The sequence below is a fragment of the Curcuma longa genome, chromosome 1, assembly GCF_044706935.1.
Source record: "Curcuma longa cultivar G26 ecotype Majalengka, Jawa Barat chromosome 1, ITB_CL_G26_1.1, whole genome shotgun sequence".
In the NCBI taxonomy this organism is placed as follows: Eukaryota; Viridiplantae; Streptophyta; class Magnoliopsida; order Zingiberales; family Zingiberaceae; genus Curcuma; species Curcuma longa.
The window spans coordinates 598235-623129 of NC_133861.1; the positions used below are offsets into that span (position 1 = coordinate 598235).

Consider the following 24895-nt stretch of genomic DNA (forward strand, 5'->3'; position numbering starts at 1 on the left):
CAATGAACAAAAAAGAATCCATTAATTTTTTTTTGATATCAAATTATAGATTACAAGTATGTATTTAATTTTTTAAAATTAGATTAGAGCCCAAAATAGCTCAACCTTATATAATTTTTTAAAAATTAAATTAAGCTTAAAATAGCCCAACTAATTTTTTTAAAATTAAATTAAGCCCAAAATAGCCCAACTTGGATTCATATTTGTTTAAAAATTATATTAGGTAATCTTTATCAAAGAATAGGAAAAGAGAGGTTTGAACTCTCGACCTCAAGAAAGATGAAACCTAACGCTAGCCAACTACGCCACCAACTCCTTCAAAAATATTCAATGATAAATTATTATAAGACTGACAGGGCTGGGCTACAGCTCAGGACATCTCCTACTTAAATCCGTCTTTGAGAGCAAGAGAGGATCTCATCGCCCATACCTAGTACGGTAACGTGCCATGTTGTATTAATATGGTAGGTGATCTATTGTTGAATAATTTACTATTCTACGTGTCGCTCAGGCGGTTGTCAAGTGGGATGGGTGAGAAAAATAAGAATAATGGAGCGGAACTACTTGAGTAAGAATGTAGACTTGGCGAGCTGAGTCAATCAAGGCAAGGGTGGAGCCAGGTATTATTCTACTCAAACTTAGCCTGAGGGCCCAACGGATTTAAAGAAGAACTACCATTTAAATTTATTACAGAAAAAATGAAAAAATATATATGAGAGAGGAAGATAGCTCGGCGACTTTTAATCAACTCGGGATTAGCTCGGAGACTACAAATTCTTGACTCCACCATTGGATCAAGGAGTTGGCTTCCGTAAGGGAGACCATGCAATCGAGGAGGCACGGGGCTGATCGGACATGGAATCTATCGGGTATAGAGTCTATCAGGTATGGAATCTGTCGAACACGGAATCTATTAGGTAAGGAATCTATCGAGCACAAAGTTTATTGGGCACAGAGTCAATTAGGCATGGAGTCGATCGGGTCATCCGACGTAATATCTCTACTTGGTTGAAGCTTTGACTTTTTTATTTGGATACATCAGCCCATATCAATGTGATTAGAATAATATTTACTTAGCTTGTTAATTTGTAAGAATTGCTGATATAATATTTACTCCTTAACTATGTAGTTTCATCCTTTTTCTTATCCACAAAGAGCATTTTAATTTCCTAAACAAAATTTATTTATTTATTTATTTATATATATTAACGATATTTTCTTATTACGTTGAATACTAAAAAAATTAAACAATTTCTTGTTTTAAAAATGAAAAAAAAGATTTATTACGAATTGACGGATTTTGGTCAGTTGTTATTTTGTTTTATTCGTGGGTCCCACGAAGGAGAATGAAAAGGCAAACTGCTCACGCCAACTGGGCCCCATGGCCTTCTCCGGTCACGTTCAGACTAGTGCAACTTTTCAACCTTTTTTTTTTTTTTTTTTTCTTTCTTGTAGATATCAGTCCAGTCGTCGTGTTCGTGTAAAACAATTAAAACGAAACTCACGCATTCCACGAAACACATAACGGAATTGGAGAATCGATCGTTTATTTGTTTTTTTCATCTTACGAATCGCGATCGACGAACACACTTTTTTTTCTTTGAAAATAAAATCATAAAAATCATATATAAAAAAATTATAAATTTTGAAAAAGACGTACTTAACATTTCTAAAACACATATTAAATTTTCAGAATTCTTAAAAAGACACCTCTAACTTCAATATAATTTTGCCGTAATTGTTTTTTTTCTTTTTTTTTCTATTTAAATTTTAATAAATAATTCTCTAAATTATATATTTTTAATTTTAAAATGTTAATTAAAATTTAAAAATATAACGGAAAAGAAGGTTAATAAAAAATTAAAAATATTTTGTCTATTTTTTTGATATCTTTTAGTTTTAAAATATTTAATTATAAAAGAAAAAATAAAATAAGTAATGAAGTTGATTTTATTAATAAAAATAATTAAAAAAATCATGTTGTTATTAATTTTTAAAAATCAACATCATAGTTTAAATACAATATCGTTGTGTTATTAATTTTTGAAGATCGACACCATAGTATGTTGATTTCAGAAAATCAAAATCACGGTGTTGGTTCTAATCACACACTATGATGTTGGTTTCTGAAGACCAATACTATAGTACTAGTCTTCGAAAACTATCACCACAGTGTTCTAAAAATTTTAAATCATTTTGAGCACTGTTGAGAGCTTTAAAATAGTAAATGATGGCTTATTTGGATTCAGGTTTATCTAATAAACTCACAAGAGTTTTAATAAATCCGATCAGAGCTCTCTAAGTCTATCAATGGATTTTGATCAAAATTTATTGATAAACCTAGGATATTAAGATTTTTGAAATTTTACCATAAGATGGAAGATGTGAGTGTGTAAGAGGTATACATGGTGTTTATGTCTGATTCTAATATCTCTACGATAAATACCTTCATTACACTATTCTCTTCTATTTCATAATAAATTTTTAAAAATCCAAAACCCTTATGTTCATCAATGAGTTTTGATCAAAATTCATTTATGGACTTAGAGAGTTTCGATCGAATCCATTCCAAATGCTATAGTTTTCTAAAGTTTCTCAGAGTCTATATATGTCCTGAAATATCTTGAAGTTATTAACAACAGTAATCAGAAGGTTTGTAAAACTTCAAAATTCAAGACAAATAACAAATATACAACTTATCGCATGGATGTCATAATCAGGTTTGGACACCATACATAATTTCACTATACTATCCTCTTCCATTATATGTTAACTTTTTAGAAATCCAAGTCATTTAAGCCCATCAATGAATTTTGATCAAAATTCATTGATGGATCTAAAAAGTTTCGATCAGACTAATTCCAATTTCTATGGGTTTATTATGTGAATTCGAGGCCAAATAAACCCTCTTTTACTAGTTTAAGGCTCTCTCAATAGTGTTCAAAATGATTTAAAACTTTCAAAATACTATTGTACTAGTTTCGAAAGACCAATACCACAGTGGTGTTGGTCTTCGAAAATCAACATCACTACGTATGAGCAGAACTAATACGGTGGTGCTAGTCTTCAGAAACCAATAACACAGCGATTAGAGCTGTCAATTTAGGTTAGATCCACCCCATCAAGTAATTTAAACGAGTTGGATTGAAATTTTATCAATCCATTTTAAAGTGAGTATAGACGGGTTATCCGTTTGGGCCCACGACCTGCGTGGGTCAGTCCATGGTGAGCTTGGGTTGGCCATTGGGTTGAGGAAAAAAATTTCTTCCAAAATTTACAACTAAAGTGAAAAACTCAATGAAATTATATGCTTGAGTTGGCCTACGGATTGAAAAAATAAATCTTTTAAAATTTAAAATTAAAGTAAAAAACTTAATAAACTTGTGAACTTGACCCACCTAATCAGCAATTCAAATTTAAAATTTTTAATATTATATACATATATATTATTTTTTGATAAACTGGAATTTCCTAATCCACCAAGATGATGGGCCAACCCACCTTGCCTCACCCCCATCATATGACAGATTTTTGGTGGGTTATCTCGTTCAAATATGAATTGACCCATTTAACAACATTAACAGTGATATTGTATTTAAGTTGTGATGTTGGTTTTAACCAATACCAAAGTTATTTTTTATTTTATTTTTATTAATAAAATATTATTAATTTTATTTTGTTATTTTTTATAATTAGATATTAAAAAATAAAAAAATATTTTCAATTTTTTATGAACCTTTTTTAATATATTTTTTAAAAATTCTTATTAAATTTTAAAATAAAAATAAATAAATTTAGAGGATTATTTATTAAAAATTAAATTTAAATGATATTTAATTTAATATATTTAAGAGGAACAAATAAAAACAAATATTAAAAAAAATATTACATGCATACAATAGAGAGGGAAAGAGAGAAAAGAATAAATCAATAAGATAAAATTAAAATTAGATGCACCAATCATAATTCTCAAATTTTGATGCGTCTTTTATTAATTTTGAAATCTTGAGGTACCAATTTTATAATATTTTCTCTCTCCTCCTCCTTTCCTTTTCCTTGGACTCTTAAAGACAGAATTGAATTCCATCACCTGAACACCGGCCACATCGCTGACAGATCGAAAGGCTTAACTTTAATTTCTCCTCTTCCTCTTCCTCTTCCTCTTCCTCTTCCTTCCCCGCTATAAATTTCCATCCTCTGGCGAACGACTTTGCCAAAGGTTTCAGTGTGTTCGTCTCCACTCGATCGGTCTTATGGAACCACCCATCCAATGGACCAATAAAACTGATGATTCCTTTGAACAAGCCCAGGAGCTCTTCAGGTACGTACGTACGTACGTCGTCAAAAACAAACAACAACCACGAGATCATCATCATCATCATGATGAGATCTGATCTAAACCAGCTCCCATGCATATATATATGATTTAGCAGCTATGGATCCGATCCCGAGACGACGACGGCGCCAAACTGCTGTAACTCGAGCTCGAGAACTGCGTCCATGGCACTCCGCGACAACATTATTTTGCAGGAGAGGGAGAGGAGGAAGAGGTTCAACCAGACTCTTTACGATCTCAGAGGCGTCGTCCCCAACATCACCAAGGTTAGAATATAATATAACAACGCGAGTTAGTTAATTCTGAAATTAACCGATCGATTTCGATCGAAGACTAATTTGGTGAACGGACTACTATATATACTGGAATTATATATATTATATATGCAGATGAGCAAGACGTCCATAATCCATGACGCCATCAACTACATCCAGCAGCTTCAGGATCAAGAAAGATCTCTGCTCGATGAGATATCAGACACGGAGAAGTACTACTCAACCTGTTTAGAGGGCAAGAGAGACAATACTTCTTGGAGCTGCTCCATGGAAGTGATGGAAGTAAGATCACATATATATATACATCCTATAAATTAATTACCTTTTAATAGAACCATATATAGATATATACTATTCTATTAATCTATGGAGTTTTGCAGATCGGAGTGAGAGAGATGGGCAATGGAACCTCGATTATCAGCATCACTAGCGAGAACAAGAAGAGTGCGATAACAAGGGTGTGCCAGATTGTGGAGTCTTGCGGCCTCAGTATCATTGCAGCCAATATCACTTCCAGATTCGGGATTATCTTCCATACCATAGTCGCCGAGGTCTTTTATCTTTTTCTTTCTTTAGCTCCCTTAGCTTTAATTAATTACTTAATTAATAAAACATCGATCGATCGATCGATCGATCATCTGGTTAATTACGTACGTTGTTGATGAACGTAACAGGACGGTGGAATCGAGAGTTCTCAGTTGAAAAGGAAGATAGAGGCTGCTTTTCTTCATCGTGGTGCCCCGAGAAACACTTTCCCCGTTTCATGGAGCTAGCGAGTCGACTGTGGCATGAAGATCCATGGACGAGGTGAATTATGAAAGCAACAACAAGCTAGCTAGTCAGTCTGAGCCTCACCCTCTTAATTAAATTAAGACAAATGATGAGATAATTGTCAAACAAACATGTTAATCACTGTTTCCCTTTTTTCTTTGGTTTGTTTGTTTGTTGTATAATTATAATATTGTTAAAACTGATACATCGATCGATCACACCTGGGACACGATCTATGGGCATTATATATATATATATATATATATAGGCTCATTAAAAATATTTTTCAGACCTGTGATGTGATGAACATTACAGTGGCTCTCATGTCACAATTAATACAGATATAAATCTAGAACACGACGACTGATCGTTATTTTGTCCTTATTGCACCGTATGCCGACAAAGTTTGTTTCCTGTAAAATATTTGAATTAAGTTATTTATTAAGGAATTATTAATCTTTTTCATTTTAATCAAATATAATATTTTTTTTAAATAAATAAATTTATAATAAAACTATTATATAAATTTTTATAAATAAAAATTATAGACAAAATTTGAAATCATAGGATTTCTATTAAAAATACATTTAAAATTTAATAATAATTTGAGACCGAAAGAAATCATTTCAAATTTATATAAATTAGATATAATTTTTTAAATAGAATTAAAATCATTTAAAGATGAATTTATTATATGAAATTATTAATATATTTTATTTTAATAAAATATAATATTTGAAAAGAAATTTGAGATACCAATCGAGTCGATCTTCTTTCAAATCTATGATAGGTCAGGCTTCCTTCAAATTGAATTTTCTTTAAGTCAAACTTCAATCAAGTATCAATTGGTATCAGAGTACAAAATTAACTTATCGTCGTCTTTACGACATAAGGATTGTATTTTAATGATCTTTGATACATATGCATTGATTTTGTATTAGATTCCACTTTAGAACAACGAATTGATGCATATCTGTCAAGTCTAGAATTGGGAAATCTCGGATTTTAGATAGGTTTTGAGTTTTTTTTTGCATTATCCGATAAAGAACAAAAGAACGATGATAGATTTAGAATTTACCATCGCCATGCTCGCACAAACATTGTTGCATGCGAGAAACATAACCCGAGTCGCGTGAGCAGTAATCGACTGATAAGGAACACTAATTGACTACCAGACACAAAATTGGGCACAAAATATTTACAATCCAACTAGGGCACTCGACTAATTTACCATTAGTCGACTACTATCAAGTCATAGTCAACTGATATATCCAAAATTTTATATAAATTTTTTTTGATTTGATTGGTGCATTTGATCTCATCAATCGACTACTATTAGGTCTCAGTCAACTAATGTTCACAGAATTGTCCATAGAAAATTTTCAGCTCAACTATGTCATTTGACTAATGAAAATCAATTGATTGCTAGTCGACTACTATCAAGTCATAGTCAACTGATATATCCAAAATTTTATATAAATTTTTTTTGATTTGCTTGGTGCATTTGATCTCATCAATCGACTACTATTAGGTCTCAGTCAACTGATGTTCACAGAATTGTCCATAGAAAGTTTTCACCTCGACTATGCCATTCGACTAATGAAAATCAATTGATTGCTATTAGGAACTATTGGATAGGTTTGGGCCATTTGCGTAGGTAGATGTATATTTATGATAAAGATGGTTGACCTAAAGAAAAATTATTCTTTATGCCAGATATATGTTTAAGGATGCCCACAAATCAAGTCTGACTCCCTCTTAATCATGCACATGATGTGTCAATCCAAAAAAGGCATATTGTATGGCCGATTAGAAGTGTTGTGAGCAAAACTTGGAATTACAAGCAACTTAAGGAGGCTCATATATTAAGTTAATCATGTGCATAATGGGTTAGCCCAAAGGAATGTAAGTTGTGTGACAAATGAAGATAATTATGAGTTATTTAAAGAGTACCACTAGCAAGTTACATTTAAGTTCAAAGACTTAATGCAATATTGTACTTGGTATCTCAATAAAGGCCCATTCAGTTGTTGGTGCAGTCTTGCCCCAAGTGGAATTGGATTTTAATGTTTGGCTAAAATAAGTTTAAGTTAGGCAATGTTGGTGATCTAACTTGTGTGAATTGAGTTCACAGGAAAGTCCAGGAATGGAAGACTTGGCAAATGGTGAAGTCCCGGAGGCGGAAAGCCTCTTGGCAAAGGTGAAGTCCCAAATGTGAAGAGGCGCGACCTCTTGGCAAAGGGAGACTTAGCACGATGAAGCTGAGGGAAACATCTCAAGCAAGTGCAAGGAAGGGCACGAGGCTTGTGGAAGACGTTTGAAGGCTTGCGTCAAGGCTAAGGGATGAAGAAGGAAGCTGAAAGGGGATTTTCAGCTTGACCAGTCGACTGACACTGCCATCAGTCGACTGGTGACTTGATCCAGAAGCACACAGAAAGATTGGTCGAGTGATTTGCTTGGACCAGTCGACTGACCAGTCGACTGGTGGATGGACTTCAGTCGACTGACAGATGACCGTTGGGCTGACAACTGGAGAATTAAACGCTAATTAATTAGCCGTTGAAGCCCATCAGTCGACTGCTCCCTGAGCCAGTCGACTGATGTCGAGAAAATATAAAAATACAGTTTGACGATTGGAGAAGCAACTGTTCACATTCTTCTCATTCTTGCACGAACTCCAATCTCTGTAACTCTCATTCCTCTTCCTCTAAACTTCACTACACATCTTGTGAAAGGAAGAGATCGATTTGTAAAGGTTTCTCCGCCTTCAAAGAGTTCTTTGAGAAGGAGAAGTTTCATAGTGGAAGGTCGTGTGCTGTGTGTGGATCCTTGGATTAGTCACCTCGCAAGAGGTGGATACCAAGTAAATCGAACGGGTTAGCGTTGTTCTTTTTCATCTTGCTTTTTTTTTTTGTGCTTCCGCTGACGATTTTGCAGGCAAGATCGAAAAATGCTATTCACCCCCTCTAGCGAACGCATCGGTCCCAACAAGTGGTATCAGAGCAGGTTCCTTTCGGACGAACTAACATTCAATCGAAAACTTTCAAATGACGTTTCAAGAGGGATACAACACCGCACGACCTCCCTACTTCGATGGCAACGATTTTGCCTACTGGAAAGGTAGAATGAATATTATTTAATGAATGACATTGAAAACTGGTTTAGTATTGTAGATGGCTTTGAGAAACCGAAGGACGCTTCTGGAGCTCCTCTCCCTACCAAGGAATGGTCGAAGGATGTATGCAAGAAGGCTCAAGCAAATGCAAAAGCCACAACCACCTTGCAATGCGGGCTTTCCAAAGAACAACTGAGCAAGGTCGGACCATTCGACTCAGCCAAAGAGCTTTGGGAGAAGCTCATCGAACTAAACGAAGGTTCAAGCGAATCAAGACGAGCCAAGAGGGATCTCTTGGTAGGACAACTCCAAACCTTCACCATGAAGCCCAACGAGATGGTAAGCCAAATGCATGGGCGATTCAAGGAGATCGTGAACGGTCTTCATGTAATAGGTGAGAAAATCGACAACCGGGACTTGGTAAGGTATGTACTTCAAGCTTTTCCCAGAACCACTCTATGGGCATCGATGGTCGATGCGTATAAAGTGTCAAGGGATCTTTCCAGTGTTAAATTAGATGAACTATTTTGTGAATTTGAATTACATGAACAAGCTAACTTGTCTACCAAAGAGAAAGGTATAGCTTTGGTTGTAGAAAAGAAGAAGAAGAAGAAAAGAAGGAGGAGCCCTCATCCGAGTCCGATCGGGAATCTTCGGATAGCGACGAGGAGATGTCGGCCAAAGAAGTAGCCCATTACGTCAAGAAGATGATGGAAAAATCAAGGAGATTCACAAGGAGAGATGTCAAGAAAATGTTCACATCACCACGAGGTAAAACTCAAAGTTCAAGTTTTAACCCTAATGTTACGTGTTATGAATGCAACAAGAAGGGACACATCAAGCCAAACTGTCCGGAGCTGAAGAAGAGAGAGGAGAAGGAAAGAAAGAAGAAGGAAAAGAAGAAGAAGGAGGTGATGGTAGCCCAGGCCACGTGGGACTCATCAAGTAGCGACTCCTCAGATGATGAAGAGGAGTTGTGCCACATCACTCGACACATGGCGCTCATGGCACGTGAGAGTGACCATGACACCACAAGCGAGGAAGAAGGGTCAAGTGGAGATGAATCTTCCTCGAGCGAAGATGAGGTAATGGATTCTGCAAAAGAGAAGTTTCTTTATCGAACTATTGCTTTTCTTAAAAATGCATTGATAAAATCAAAATCTAAGGTTAAGACATTAAAGGAAGAACTTAGGACCATTAGGAACAATGATAATGATTGTAGTGAAATAATTGAAGAAAATAAAAAATTGAAGAATGAAACCATTGATTTAAGAAAATGTTTAGAAAAATTTACAATTGGATCTAGGAACCTTGACATGGTACTAAATAGCCAAAGAGCCGTTTATAACAAGGCCGGAATAGGATATAGACCTAAGGAGGTTTCTTACATTTCCCTAGTAGGAAGACAAGGGGCATTAAACAAACCAATCACTAAGGGTAAAATAAGACAAGCATGGGTCCCTAAAAGATATTTACAAAATGTTAGTGAATCTAGTTTTTGGGTACCAAAATGTGATGTATTTTATGTTGTATAGGTAAGAGAGAAGAAGGATACTAACATGTGGATCATGGATAGCGGGTGTTCAAGTCACATGACCGGAGATGTAAGCAAGTTTACAAAAATAAAATACATGAAGAAAGGAAAGGTGTCATTTGGAAATAGTGGAAAACTCAAAATCATAGGTAGAGGTACAATTGAGGTATCACCCACAATCACAATTCATAAGGTTCTTTTAGTTAAGGACATGGAATTTAACTTGCTTAGTGTAAGTCAATTATGTGATTCGGGCTATCAAGTTGAATTTCATGCAAACAAATGTCTAGTTAGACAAATAGGGTTGAAGAATGTGGTCTTAGAAGGATATAGGAACCAAAACCTTTACTATATAAATTTGTCTTTTGCTTCTAACCCTTCTATTGAGTGTCTCATGTCAAAAGAAGAGGAAGGATGACTATGGCATAGGAGGCTTGGACACATCAACATGAAGAACATCGCCAAGGTGGCCAAAATGGAGTTGGTGAAAGGACTACCGAAAGTCAAATATGTCAAGAACAAGATGTGTGATGCATGCCAAGAGGGTAAGCAACCTAAATCATCACACAAAGGTAAAACTCTAACTAGCACTACTTTACCTTTAGAATTATTGCATTTAGATTTATTTGATTGTCATAGCATTTTATGGGTAATAAATATTGTTTGATAATTGTAGATGATTACTCTAGATTTACATGGGTTTATTTCATGAAAAATAAGGATGAGACCTTAGCTATTTTCATAGGTTTTAGCAAAAGGGTAGAAAATGAAAGAACCTTGAAAATCAATAGGATTAGAAGTGATCATGGTGGAGAGTTTGAGAACTCAAACTTCTCAAAATTTTACTTAGAAAATGGATACAAACATGAATTTTCATGTCCAAGAACCCCTCAACAAAATGGAGTTGTTGAGAGGAAAAATAGAGCTTTACAAGAAGCCGCTAGGACAATGCTAAATGCTTATTCATTACCCACCTATTTATGGGCGGAAGCGGTTAACACCGCTTGCTACATTCAAAATAGGGTGGTAATTCATCGATTTTTAGGAAAAATACCTTTTGAGCTGTGGAGTGGAAAAATACCCAAAATTAACTACTTTAGAGTGTTTGGATGTAAGGCTTACATTTTAAACACCAAAGATGACTTAAGAAAATTTGAGGCCAAAGCGGATGAAGGAATCCTAGTTGGTTACTCATCCTCTAGCAAAGGCTATAGGGTTTATAACAAGAGACCCAAATGATTGAGGAGTCATCAAATGTTGAATTTGATGAGTCTAACAACACTTACCCTAGAAAATCTCCTATTGATGAAGATATAAATGCAAGAAAGCAAGATATAACTCATGCAATAAAGAACTTACAATTAGGAGGTAATGATCTAGGGGGAGGAAGAGGTGATTCGGATGATGAGCGTAAACGTGAAAATAATAAGTGTGATGAGCCCACAAGGTCTAGGACTCTTAGGCATCATCAAGATCACCCTATTGACCAAGTAGTAGGGGATGTTGAACAAGGAGTTAGAACTAGATCTCATTTTAGGAATCAAACTAGTCAAATTGCTCTAATTTCTCAATTTGAACCAAAATCAATTGATGAAGCATTAATCGATACCGATTGGATATTAGCAATGCAAGAGGAGTTAAACCAATTTGAAAGGAGTGAAGTATGGGAGTTAGTTCCAAGACCTAGTGATAATACAATTGTGACAACAAAATGGGTCTTTAGGAACAAATTAGATGATCAAGGTAAAGTGACTAGAAACAAGGCTAGATTGGTAGCTAGGGGGTTTAACCAAGTTGAAGGACTTGACTATGATGAGACTTATGCTCCGGTAGCTAGGCTAGAGTCCATTCGTATCTTATTAGGATATGCCGCTTACATGGGTTTCAAACTTCATCAAATGGATGTTAAATCGGCATTCCTAAATGGGTTTATTAAGGAAGAAGTGTATGTAGAGCAACCCCCCGATTTTGAAAGTATAGAGTATCCAAACCATGTTTACAAGCTTAAAAAGGCTTTATATGGGTTGAAACAAGCTCCTAGAGCTTGGTATGAGAGACTTTCAACATTTTTGATCTCTAAGGGCTTTAGGAGAGGGACAATTGATCCAACTTTATTTATAAAGTCAAAGGAAAATGACATCTTTGTTGCCCAAGTGTATGTTGATGACATCATTTTTGGGTCAACAAATGATGATTTTCTTCATGAATTCATCAACCATATGGAAAATGAATTTGAGATGAGTTTAGTTGGGGAGTTGACTTTCTTCCTAGGACTACAAGTAAAACAAACAAATGAAGGAACTCATGTGTTTCAAACAAAATATGCCAAAGAAATGATAAAGAAATTTGGACTGGAAAATGCTAAGGTAATATCTACCCCTATAGGAACAAATGTAAAATTAGACAGTGATGTTGAGGGAAAATTGGTAGACTCAAAATAATATAGGAGTATGATTGGTAGCCTGCTATATCTAACCGCTAGTAGACCGGATATACTCTTTGCGGTAGGTATGTGTGCAAGATATCAATCGTGTGCCAAGGAATCTCATCTTGCCATAGTAAAAAGGATCCTAAGATATGTCAAGGGAACCCTCAATGTAGGTCTTTGGTATCCTAGAAATCAAAATTTTGACCTAATTGGGTATACTGATTCTGATTATGCCGGGTGCAAATTGGATAGGAAGAGTACTAGTGGTGGATGTCAATTTCTTGGATCCTCCCTAGTTAGTTGGAGTAGTAGGAAGCAACCTTGTGTAGCTTTGTCTACTACCGAAGCCGAATATGTGGCCTTAGGAGGATGTGTAGCTCAATTATTGTGGATGATGCACACTCTAAAGGATTATGAGCTTCACTATTCCAAAGTACAAGTATTGTGTGATAATATGAGCACAATTAATCTAACCAAAAATCTGGTACATCATTCTAGGACCAAACATATTGAAATTAAACATCACTTTATAAGAGATCATGTGGCAAGAGGAGATATTGAGCTAAATTACATTGAGTCAAAATCAAACCTTGCCGACATTTTCACCAAACCTCTACCCGAAGCGGAGTTTACCACCCTTAGGAGAGGTTTAGGTATGTGCCTTGTAGAATAAATAATTTTAGTGTTGCATGATCCTATAACACAAATTTAACATCTCACAAGACCATAGGGAGACCATGTTTGTGTATTGATGCATTTGAATTATTGGTGAGATGCTAGGATGATACTCATACCTCACTTATGCTTTTTAGCATCTTGATGAGGCATGAAAAGTATCAATTTATTTATCATAGACCAACTATGGGAAAAGCAAATGTTTAATTAATGGACATCTTGCCCATCGATCATAGTTGGACATTTTAAATGATTCAAAACCATTTTAATGAAATACTCACAGTGATATGCACTTGCAACATCAATGAATTCATAACATGGCTTGAAATTGATACAAAAGTGCAAGTTTGTGCCAAACTTTAGAGTTTAGGTCAAACTTGTGAAATATAATTATTTTTCACAAAATTATATTTTTCCTTGATAATATATGTGAAAACAAACGTGCTTGCAAAATTTTAGATTTTTCTGAATTTTATGAAATTTTTAAAGCATTTCTGAAGTTCGTATCAGAAACCTGCACAAAGTTGTTTCAGGGCACCAGTCGACTGGTGCAGATATCAGTCGACTGGTCCCAGTCGACTGCTCTGGAATTCACTCGACCAATAAATCTGTGAGTTTCTGATTCAATGGGTCAGTCGACTGCTGAGGCCTCAGTCGACTGCTCGCCAGTCGACTGGTCCATCATCAGTCGACTGATGGCGATCTTTGTATAAAAGAAACTCAACGCGTGGTCGACTGCAAACCCTAGGTTTTCGTCGCCTCTTCCCTATTTTCGTGTCCTCCGGCCATCTCCTGCATCCTAGTGCTTTTCTAAGCCCTTCTCCACACACCTCTATTTCATCATCTTCTAGGTTTTGAAGTGGTGTTTTGAGCTAGATTCTCTATCATGGAAAGAAGGTAACCTTTGCTACCATATTTTCTCTTGATTTCTTCAATCTTTTGTCATTATTCTGAAGCTAACCTTTGTTTTGTTGCATATTTTTGCATCATAAAACCATGCATTGCATTTTTTTAGAGTTAGGCAAAAACACACCGCTACTCGCCCACCTAGGAAAAGTCAATCCCCGACGGGGTGAGGGTTCTTCCCAATACCCTGATCCTTCTTATTTTCGTGGAACGCAAGAACCACGATTTCACTCTCAGGCCGCTCAACATTTGTTTGAGACGACCGAATTTCACCTCATGGACTGTAGATATCTTAACAAATCATATTTTCAAGCAAAAACACCTCATTTGTATGATCTCATCACATTCTATCAACTAGAGTCCTTAGTTACTTGCACAAGTGACATCAACCTTGATCTTTGCAAGGAATTTTATGTCAATCTTCGTCCTGTTGGCATAAATGAGAACCGATATGTGTCCACCGTAGGAGGTGTTTCAATTGAGTTCAATCCTGAAATTCTTCGATCTTTTCTACGATTACGACCTTCGGCGAACCCATTCGTTTGTTTTCCTGAAGTAGTTGGACCTATCACCGGCTCTTTCGCCCATGTTACTATTGACCAAATTCATCAACACTACTTTGGCACCCCTAGAAATCCATTTAAAAAAATCTTTCATGCCACCAGTATGTCTGCCAAAATTATGTCTGGTATAGGATTATCCTGGATTGCATTCTTCCCATTGTGACCCGAGGTCGGGCAATGATTCGAATCCCACATTTGATTATGATGTATGCTTTAGAGCAACATCTAGATATCGACATTGCCCTTCATGTCTACTCATCCATCCTTTATTTCTCGGGTCCTTCTAATGGCAAGCTTTATATGTCATTTGGTCATATCATTACTCAGTTTCTTGCATCTAGGGGTGTCGATGTTTCAGTAGGGACCATTCGCCCTTTATCAAAGGACTATGATCAGCTGGGCCTGAGACATTTGAAGTTGGCGAAGATTATATACCATGATGGTGCTATGGCTTGGACTCGTGATGTTGCACGTGGAGCTGCACGTGAGGCTGATTCTTCGAGTCTGAGGAGGATGAGGATGACGATGCACCTGCTGCCCCTGCTGCTGCTCCTCCTCCTGCGGCTGATGCTCCCCCTACCAGTGGCCTAGATGAGCGTATCACCCATCTAGAGGGGGGGTGATGCATCAGGATTGTCATGATCTTGGTCAGCGGCATGCAGGGTTATTATGAGCAAGTCCAGACCTACCACCAGGAGGTTCAGGACTACTATCAGGGAGTTCAGACCTACCATCATGAACTCCAGGGATATTTTGAGGAGGTCCAGGGCCTTCGTCAGGAGTGGACAGCTGCTGCTCAAAGACAGAACTGAGGCGTATCAGCAGACAGCAACAGAGGTATCAGCAGCAGCAGCAGATGTATGATATGATGCAGAGGATGCACATGTCATATCAGGCTCCTCCTCCTCCTCCACCTCCTGAGGATTAGATGTTTGTGTTTGAGTTTTGAGTAATGTCGAGATTTAATTTAAAAGTTAAAATGTTATGTATCTCGAACATAAAATTTGCTTGTGGGATGTTATTATTATCTGACTTTGCTTTATGTATGATACTTTTGTTTTCTATGATGTGGTTTTTCTCCTTTTACATATTTTCCTTTGTGTATATATGTCTTCATTATTCATTTTGTTTTAAGTAAGATTAGTTTATGGATTTAGGGGGAGTTTTTTGGTTTTGTCATTAGGACATATATTCAATCATAACTCAAAATCTACATTTTAGACACTTTTCATAACCCTATAGGAATGCTATAGTGATGCCTACCTATAGTCTACCTTTCCAATCAAGAATATTGATACAAAGTCTTTGTGCCATTAAGAGTTTCAAAGTTTTTGAAACTTTGTATCAAAATTCAATTTTAATAGGCAAAATATTTTCAAATTATTTTTCTCATATTATATATGTTATAAGTAATGGTCATATGAAATTTCATGATTTTTCAACGAAAATTGAATTACTTATGAATTTTTAAAATTTGGATCTGAAAATCTATTTATCAGACATCAGTCGACTGATTCAGAGATCAGTCGACTGATGTGGCTGAAAAATCACTATTTTGACCATTTCTTGCTAATTGCGTATCCTTTGACCTACTATTGTTTGATGCATGCTCTAGGAGCATTGTTATGGTCTATAGGATTGATCAAACCTATACCTTAGGTGCCACAAATCCATTGTTGGTGCTTGTTATAGGGGAGTAGGGTTTTAGGGGGAGCATGTGCCAAAACGAACAAATTTTTATTAAAAGCATGAGGCTCCTTATTGGACATTTGCCCTACCTCTTATTTGTTTTTACCTCCTTTGAATTTATGATTCTTTTTGTTGTTAGTCAAAAAAGGGGGAGAAATGGTTTGTTTAAGTTAGAATGTAAATGTTTTTATGCTTTTATTCATGCTGTTATTCATGCTTATGATTCATGATTCATTTATTATTATGGTTATTTGCTGTTGTTATATCCTGTTGTATTAAAGACCTAACTTAAATAAATTTTTGTCAAACATCAAAAAGGGGGAGATTGTTGGTGCAGTCTTGCCCCAAGTGGAATTGGATTTTAATGTTTGGCTAAAATAAGTTTAAGTTAGGCAATGTTGGTGATCTAACTTGTGTGAATTGAGTTCACAGGAAAGTCCAGGAATGAAGACTTGGCAAATGGTGAAGTCCCGGAGGCGCGACCTCTTGGCAAAGGTGAAGTCCCGGAGGAGGCGCGCGGCCTCTTGGCAAAGGGAGACTTAGCACGATGAAGCTGAGGGAAACGTCTCAAGCAAGTGCAAGGAAGGGCACGAGGCTTGTGGAAGACGTTTGAAGGCTTGCGTCAAGGCTAAGGGATGAAGAAGGAAGCTGAAAGGGGATTTTCAGCTTGACCAGTCGACTGACACTGCCATCAGTCGACTGGTGACTTGATCCAGAAGCACACAGCAAGATTGGTCGAGTGATTTGCTTGGACCAGTCGACTCGACTGGTGGATGGAGCAGTCGACTGACAGATGACCGTTGGGCTGACAGCTGGAGAATTAAACGCTAATTAATTAGCCGTTGAAGCCCATCAGTCGACTGCTCCCTGAGCCAGTCGACTGATGTCGAGAATTTCATAAAAACACAGTTTGACGATTGGAGAAGCAATTGTTCACATTCTTTCATTCTTGCACGAACTCCAATCTCTGTAATCTTCATTCCTCTTCCTCTAAACTTCACTACTAATCTTGTACAAGGAAGAGATTGATTTGTAAAGGTTTCTCCGCCTTCAAAGAGTTCTTTGAGAAGGAGAAGTTTCATAGTGGAAAGGTCGTGTGCTGTGTGTGGATCCTTGGATTAGTCACCTCGCAAGAGGTGGATACCAAGTAAATCGAACGGGTTAGCGTTGACATTTTTTTATCTTATTTTTTTTTGTGCTTCCGCTGATGATTTTGCAGGCAAGAGCGAAAAACGCTATTCACCCCCCTCTAGCGAACGCACCGGTCCCAACAACCTACAATGATTGGGAATTCAGGACATAAAGTACAAAAACAACAAGATCAAGATCCAACTTATTTCTTTGTAAAAAGAAAGGTTATCTGAAGAAGGATTTGATGAGAATCTTGATAAAGAAAACAAGACATGCACAAGGATCTAGTTCCAACAAATTCTATAGCAGAAATAAATGCATAAACTGAAATAAACGATGGACCTGAATGCAGCGAAATGGCCATCATCTTTTTATGTGTCATCCAAGAAAACTGAAAATCTCACAAAAGAAGAAGGAGAGCAAGGAGCTGATCTTCTGAAAAGAACTAGGTTGACGACACCGTAATCTCTTCGTAGATGGGGAGCATAGATATCTGCTATAATACTTAATTCAACGGGGACCATACCCTTTATATATGAGCTCATTTGTTATTTGTCCATTAATGATAACAGTGCGGGTTAACGGTGAACCCCACATCCAATAATTCAAGCCCTCAATAAATATAAGTTAGATCACTTAATGGCGAAAATGTTAATATTATCGGGCAATTATTAGATGTAGATCTGTTGTACCATAAATCTCACAATAAACATTAGCAAAGTCCACAATATCACATTGATCGATCCTTCGGGTTGAAGGGTCCATCATGCATATAATGAAAAGAAAAAAAAAAAATCAAAGATAGCAGTAAAAGGTTAAAAAAAGGAAAAAATAAAAGAAAAAGGACTTTTTTTAACAAAGGGGAAAAATAGCAGTAAAAAGGAAAAAGAAATAAAATAAAAAATTAGATTAATTAAATTGTAAATAAATATTAATGAAAACACAATTCTCGATGTCATCAAAAACTTGATATGCAAATACCGTAGGTGCATGATGTCGTTAAGTAATAAAATTATTGTCCTTTAGGACCGTGGTGTTAAATACTAATTTGTGTAAAGTAGATTATCTAAACGAATCGAATGAGTGAATTTGTTATAAAAAGAACTAAGTATCTTGAAACTAAGATTTGATGAATGCCAACCTGAACCCTAAACTCGACCTGCCAACCTGACCCTAGTCAATTTGAAAAATATCAGGTTAGGGTTAGGAGTTTTAATTTAGGGTTTGAATTAAATCGGGTTGGATTCAAAAATGATCAAATTGGGGGGGGGGGGGATGAAATAGGCTCGATTAAATTCTTTTGGTTGTTAGTGCTTGTCCTGATATATTGATATGTGTATGATGGAATACAAGGGAAAAAACACAAAGAAAGACAAGATATGCAAATTAGGATTTAACATGGTTCACAGTTTTGATGTATAATGGTTCACGATTTTCCCAAGAATTAGTATGTCCATGGCCTATAATCTGTTGGTGGATAGAGAAACTTATAGATTGCATCGCAGTAGTCTTCTCAAATTTGCAGAATATAAAGTACAAGAGAAGACGGAGAATACAAAAAAAGATCACAACAATATTGAATCAAAATGCTCGCATGAAATAATATTAGAGGTTTTGGACGTGGCCTTGTCTATAAATATTGAATTCCAACTTTTCTAAGTTTCACCTGGCTATCATTGGATAGGTTGTAAGCCATTAATAAAATGTTGCATAAGATTCAATTAAAATCCAAATGTTTCAACTTATCTTTGAAATCCTTTATACTGAAATAGTATTAGTTGATTGTTGCACAAGAATTAGTCGAACAAACATTCTGTTCGCGTTGATCATTTAGCCTTAATCGAGTGATTAGTTGATTGCCAAACAACATTCTTTTTGCTACAAGTAATTGGACCTCAACCAACTACAAACATTCTATTTACTTGTTATTTGACCTTAGTGACTGTAGTTGACTAGTCAATTGATTGCAAACATTCTATTTTTTGGTTTGAGCCAAACCACAAATTGAACAACTTTTATGGTTATAATAGTTGACTATCTAATAACCATTAGTTAATTGGTCTAAAACTATAAAACTTACCGATATTTATGGTAACACTCAACTACCTTCAATCGATGTTCACCAAGCTTACCAACACTTGTGGTAACATCTGTTGACTTTGGTATCCTACTGCTTTTAATATTTGCTTGTACCCTTAATGTCATCTATAGTGTTTAAGGGAAAATCACATTTAATACCTTGTAATTGAGGGAAATTGATGTGTGCAAACCGCACGTGCACGGTTGTCAGTAAGTAATTAAATATCATCCTCTAGGATTATGACATTGAGTACTAGTCCGTATGCAAAGTAGGTTATCTAAATGAATCGAAATTGAGAGAATAGTGTGTAAAGAAAACAAACTAAGCAAGTGAGAATTTGTGGAGAAAATCGATTTTTGAAAGAAATTCTAGCATTTTGATTTCACCACGACTATCTTTAATAATGTGATTGTAATCTCTCTTTTGCCTCAATGTTGATTAAGTTTAAAGGTGGTCTATCCTAAAGTAATCGATGTTCTCTTTCAAGTTTATACTGATGTGTCTACCCAAACGCAACACCTACTTTTGGAGTAATCTTACTAAAGCAATCACTTTCTTAGGGAGACTCCTGTCATGATCCTCTAGGTGCAATCCTTTACTTCGTGACGTCGAATCGGAGTAGACCCCTTATGCTCTGTGATAGTCAATGGTATTCTTGGGAGGGTTTGGACTACTTTTGTTGTTGTTATAAGTCCGGGATCGGAGTTCACCATTTAGTTCTTCCTCATCTCAAAGTGTGCTAATGTTCGTTAAGATCTATTAATACGTTAAGTATGCTAATAACTAAATCAAGGATCAATATAGTATGTGATAAATAAAGATAAATAATAATACACAATTATCACGTCATTGTCGGATTCCTTCATAATCTTAGAATTAAGAAAAACTACTTCATGGAGATGGAGATACAAGCCGAAGACATGGAATTAAGCATGCTACAATTTAATGAAAGAGAAAAGAGTAGAAAGGTGAATTGTAGGTGTGCGATGTCATCTTCGAAAGATCTCTAAGCTCCTCGGCGGACGAAATTCTCGTGGCTCCTTGGAAATGACTCTCTTAGGGTTCTCTGTTATAGAGATCTCTTGATCCTAGATGCCTCAAACATGTGCCCCCTTAGTCCTTTTATAACCTTCAAAATTTTCAAATATGTTATGGCTTTCCTAAAAGGTTGGGGGCGCTGTCACCGTGTCACGGTTGTGTTGGGAAGCACTTGGCTGTGTCACTTTGGATATCAATGGTTGGTCGAACACAACAGTGTCAGGGGACACGATCAGACCGTGTTTGGCTTTGGAATTTCTTTGGCATCCGGTAGCAAGGAGCACGGTCGTGTCAGGGGACACGATTTGCTCATGTTCAGTGTTGGAAATCCAATTATTACTTCGTTGCTCGCCTACCTCCATAAGTGATGCACGATCATGTTAGGGGATATGACTACACCGTGCACTATGTTGAAATACATACTCCAAGGCTTCTTGACTCTAGTTTAGCTTCGAATTCACACACTGTTGATAAAAATGCACAAAGAGCAGTTCTCCATACTAAAAAGATAAAAATAATACAAAAGTGATGGAAATATGCTCATGTAATGAAACGAATACATGTTTAACAATACCGAAAACATATTATGAAAGACACATCAGAAATGCAGAACAGTCAATTGCTTTGGTCGACTAGGCTTACAACGTTTAATACTCTGCCAATTTTGGGAAATGCAAACCAATTGGTAGATAGGGTATTATATACCTCTAATCGAAACCTCGTATGCGGGGGAGTCCTAAAGTTGACTTTACCAGCTAAATAAAGCATTCTAAAAGGTTCAATTTTAGCAGCAATCAGCTAGAACAATCGACTGAAAAATATTTTGTAAGGTTTAATTTTATGCTAGTACACTCTTCTAGTGATTGCAAGACGTTCCGTGGGTTTCAAAATTAACATTAGTAGATTGTTCCACTCGATTGATATGCCCTTGGCTATGTTCTTTAGTTTTGTGATTGTGCTAGTCAACTGATATTTTTGAACTAGTTGACTAGTATAAGAAAATTGAATTTTTAAAATTCTTAAAATAGTCTATTAGTGTTGAAAATTTGTGAAATTCTAGAGATGCATTATATATGATATTCTTTTGCATAGAAAAATAGTTTTTAATGAAAATACTTCACAAATTTTAAGTTTATTACAAAGTTTGGAATGTTTAAAAGATTAGCCTTAATCCTCTAACGATATACAAAAGTTCTAGATTTTCTAGACTTCTTTGGGATTTTGAATTATAATCTTTGAACTATATGCACATTAATTATACACAAGTCTTCTCTATAGTTGATCAAATTAATGATTGATGAAATTGGATGACATCTTGGTTCAAAGTGATGCATCATAACATGCATCAGGAATCTAAAGCATCATCCTATTATGTCACTCCATTTCCTTTAATGGGCGGTTGATCTAAGAACGCTGGGATGATGGGCTGCTTGTTGCCAACGCTTTTCGATTAACCCTGGTGGTCGGTTGAAAACTTCCGTGAGGCCGGATCGGTCACTCCCATTGGATACTTGATGCCAACAGTTTGTTTTCCTTAGGTTATTCTGAGATGCTTTATGTATTGCTTTACACTATTCGATCATGCAAAGCTAAGCAATCTAGTTCACTGTATATAACACATGTCAAGCTCCTTCCTAAGAGTACTAAATCTCTAATGAAGTGAAAATGTGAGCTATGTTTGATTTTGACTTAATATAGTTAAGTACAATGTCGCCTTTAGCTACATGATCTCTAATGAAGTGATGTTTCATTTTAATATGCTTTGTCTCAGAATGATCCATCAAATTTTTTGTTAGATTAATGGTGCTCACATTGTCACACAACACTTGGACATTCTTATAGTAAAATTTATAATTTAAGTGTCTCATTTAAAGCAATTGTGCTATACACTCACCTATAACTATATACTCTGCCTCGGTCGAGGAGAGTGCAACACAATGTTATTTCTTACTATTACAACTTATTAAGGAAGAGCAAAGGAATTGACAACCTCCACTAATTTTTTTCTGATCCAATTATATCCTATGTAATGAGAATTAGAGTATCCTACTAATTCAAAAGTGTCAGTCCTAAGATACTACAGTTCAACATTAATAGTACTGAGATGTTTGAAGATCCTCTTAATGGCAATTAAATGAGATTCTTTTACACAAGATTGATATCTTGTACATATATCCACGGTAAATAAAATGTCGGATTTACTAATAGTGAGGTAGAGAAGGCTACCTATGACAATCTAGGGTGCTAGTGGCCATATGAGTTGGTCCTTGACACTTTCCATTCTAAGATTTTTTATGACTTCTTTTGTGGACATAAAACTCTTCCTTTGTATGTTTGATTTGAAGCCCTAAGAATGGCTAATTCTCAAACTCACTCTGCATGTGGGAAATGAATTCATTTAAGAACCGTTTGTTTGTTAACCTAAAAATAATGTCATCGACAAAAAGGGATTATGGAAAGTTTCTATGATACTTGTGTTAGGACTTGATACTTGTGTTATTTTACCTCTATTTCATAGGACATGTTTTTTTTTCCCAAAGAATTTTTTTTCTGATATTTGTGATATTTATTAGTAAGTATATTTTTGAAACTCCAATAAAGGGTAAATAATCTTAAATCTTGTCCAAAGAAATATCTACCTAAAGCATGGCCAATATGACATCCATTGTTAACATATTCCTCTGATAATGTATCATTTGACTTGTCTTATATGAAAGGTGCAACACACCTATATAATATGTTGCAAACATGAGCTTTACACCCCCTCATGATATATATAAGATTATATATATGAAAAAAATAAAAAAACATCAAATAATGGAGGAAAATTGACTATATTGAAAAGGAACTTACAGTGGAAGTTGTGCAAAGCATGCTGCACCACTGACTTCTTAATTTTCATGTGTTCCTTTTGCTTTGAACAAGACCTGTAATTGCAGGAGTTCCTGGTGTTCCTCGCTAGCATAAGCCTTTCTCCTCCCTCATGAGATTCTCTCACATTGTGTTACCATCTCTCTGTGTGAGATTGTGCGACGAACTCTAACTCAATTTTTTTCTTCTTTTTGCTTGACCATCAATCAAGTCCTCTCTATTGCCATCTGGCCACACATTGACAACCATATAACGTCTTTTCCTTGTGAATTTACCTTAGCATTGTTGTCCTCACCATCTTTAATAAGAGTCAGAACCAAATTTGTTATCCCCATTCCATTATTCCACTTAATATCTTTATCTTCCAATCTTTGTCTATACAATGCAACTTTTGGTCGTGGTTGGACAAATCACTCACAATTAGTTTAATCTTAGTTTTATAAAGCAATTGCTTGTGTTACGTGTTAATTTGTAAGGGAATTCTATAGCATAATGGACACAAGGTCCCCTTTAGGCGAACATATACTTGCATAGATAGGGGAAAAAATTGTTTGGTTCATTTGAATCAGTATAAATTGAAATAAAATTAAACCATGCCATTTGGCATAGGAGAAACTTCTTGTTTTGTTTGTTGATTGACATGCAAACTCAAGATGGCACTTAGACTTCAATGACTCCGCGCGATGATGGCAATGACCTCAAGAGGCTTTGACAAGGTCTTGATTTTGTCTGAGGTTGGCGATGACTCCATGTGAGATCTATGAGGATCAAGGTGACAACAACTTCTATGAAACAGTGACGATTTGTCTTTGGCTTGCAATGATGATCTTCTTTGCTCAACCTCTAATGACAGTGACTTTACTTGTGGTCTATGATGCTTCCTCAAGGTTGTTCTCCTCAAGGTTTCAAACAAAGTCATCTTTTTTCTCTGCTATTTCCTCTTTCTCCTCTGGCTACTTGACACTCCCACTCGCTCTAGCAGCTTGATACTTCTTGAGCCGATTGAGGACAAGATAGCTTGGTGTGAGATTTCAAATATCGGTTTAATTAGTTTTGCAGGTGATAGAATGCCTGGCTTTCACTGGGAACCAAATGATCCTTCAAATTTTTGTTCTTAATCAGCTCCGACTTCCAATTTACTAGCCTCTACACCATCTTTTTCGCTGCATCCATCGTGTGGGATTGGTCCTCTTACTTTGCATGCATATGTGCTTACCTGCAAGGATTTATTTAGTTTGAAGGGCATTTTACCATATAAAACCTTTGGGACTAAATTTCGCAAAGGGTAAAGTTTGATGGCATTTTTGAAAAAAAAGGGGTAAACCAGGAGGCATTTTACAAAGAGCTGATATCTAAGTGCAAAATGTTATCTTCTTTTACCCTTGTGACTTTTTGTTGTCTTAATTCTTTATTTACTTTTGCCTGTCTTGCCATACAGTCGGAGCTGCTGTTGCAGTTGCAGGAATGGCTGCTTATCGAATTT

The 24895-nt window shown here is 36.0% G+C and overlaps 1 protein-coding gene across 1 annotated transcript; it reads left to right on the forward strand.

Moving 5' to 3' along the window:
- Nucleotides 1-4231: 4231 nt before the first annotated feature.
- LOC141829412 (transcription factor bHLH35-like) lies at nt 4232-5575 on the forward strand. Its single transcript, XM_074716909.1, has 5 exons — nt 4232-4321; nt 4434-4602; nt 4726-4893; nt 4992-5162; nt 5286-5575. Exons 1-5 carry the CDS (start codon nt 4254-4256, stop codon nt 5382-5384), a joined length of 675 nt encoding a protein of 224 aa, XP_074573010.1. The 5' UTR covers nt 4232-4253; the 3' UTR covers nt 5385-5575.
- Nucleotides 5576-24895: the final 19320 nt, after the last annotated feature.

Coding starts and splice junctions, on each gene's coding strand:
- LOC141829412 (XM_074716909.1), top strand. CDS start 4,254: ATGGAACCACCCATCCAATGGACCAATAAAACTGATGATTCCTTTGAA. Junction 4,603..4,725: donor TCGTCCCCAACATCACCAAG/GTTAGAATATAA, acceptor TTATATATGCAG/ATGAGCAAGACGTCCATAAT. Junction 5,163..5,285: donor TCCATACCATAGTCGCCGAG/GTCTTTTATCTT, acceptor TGAACGTAACAG/GACGGTGGAATCGAGAGTTC.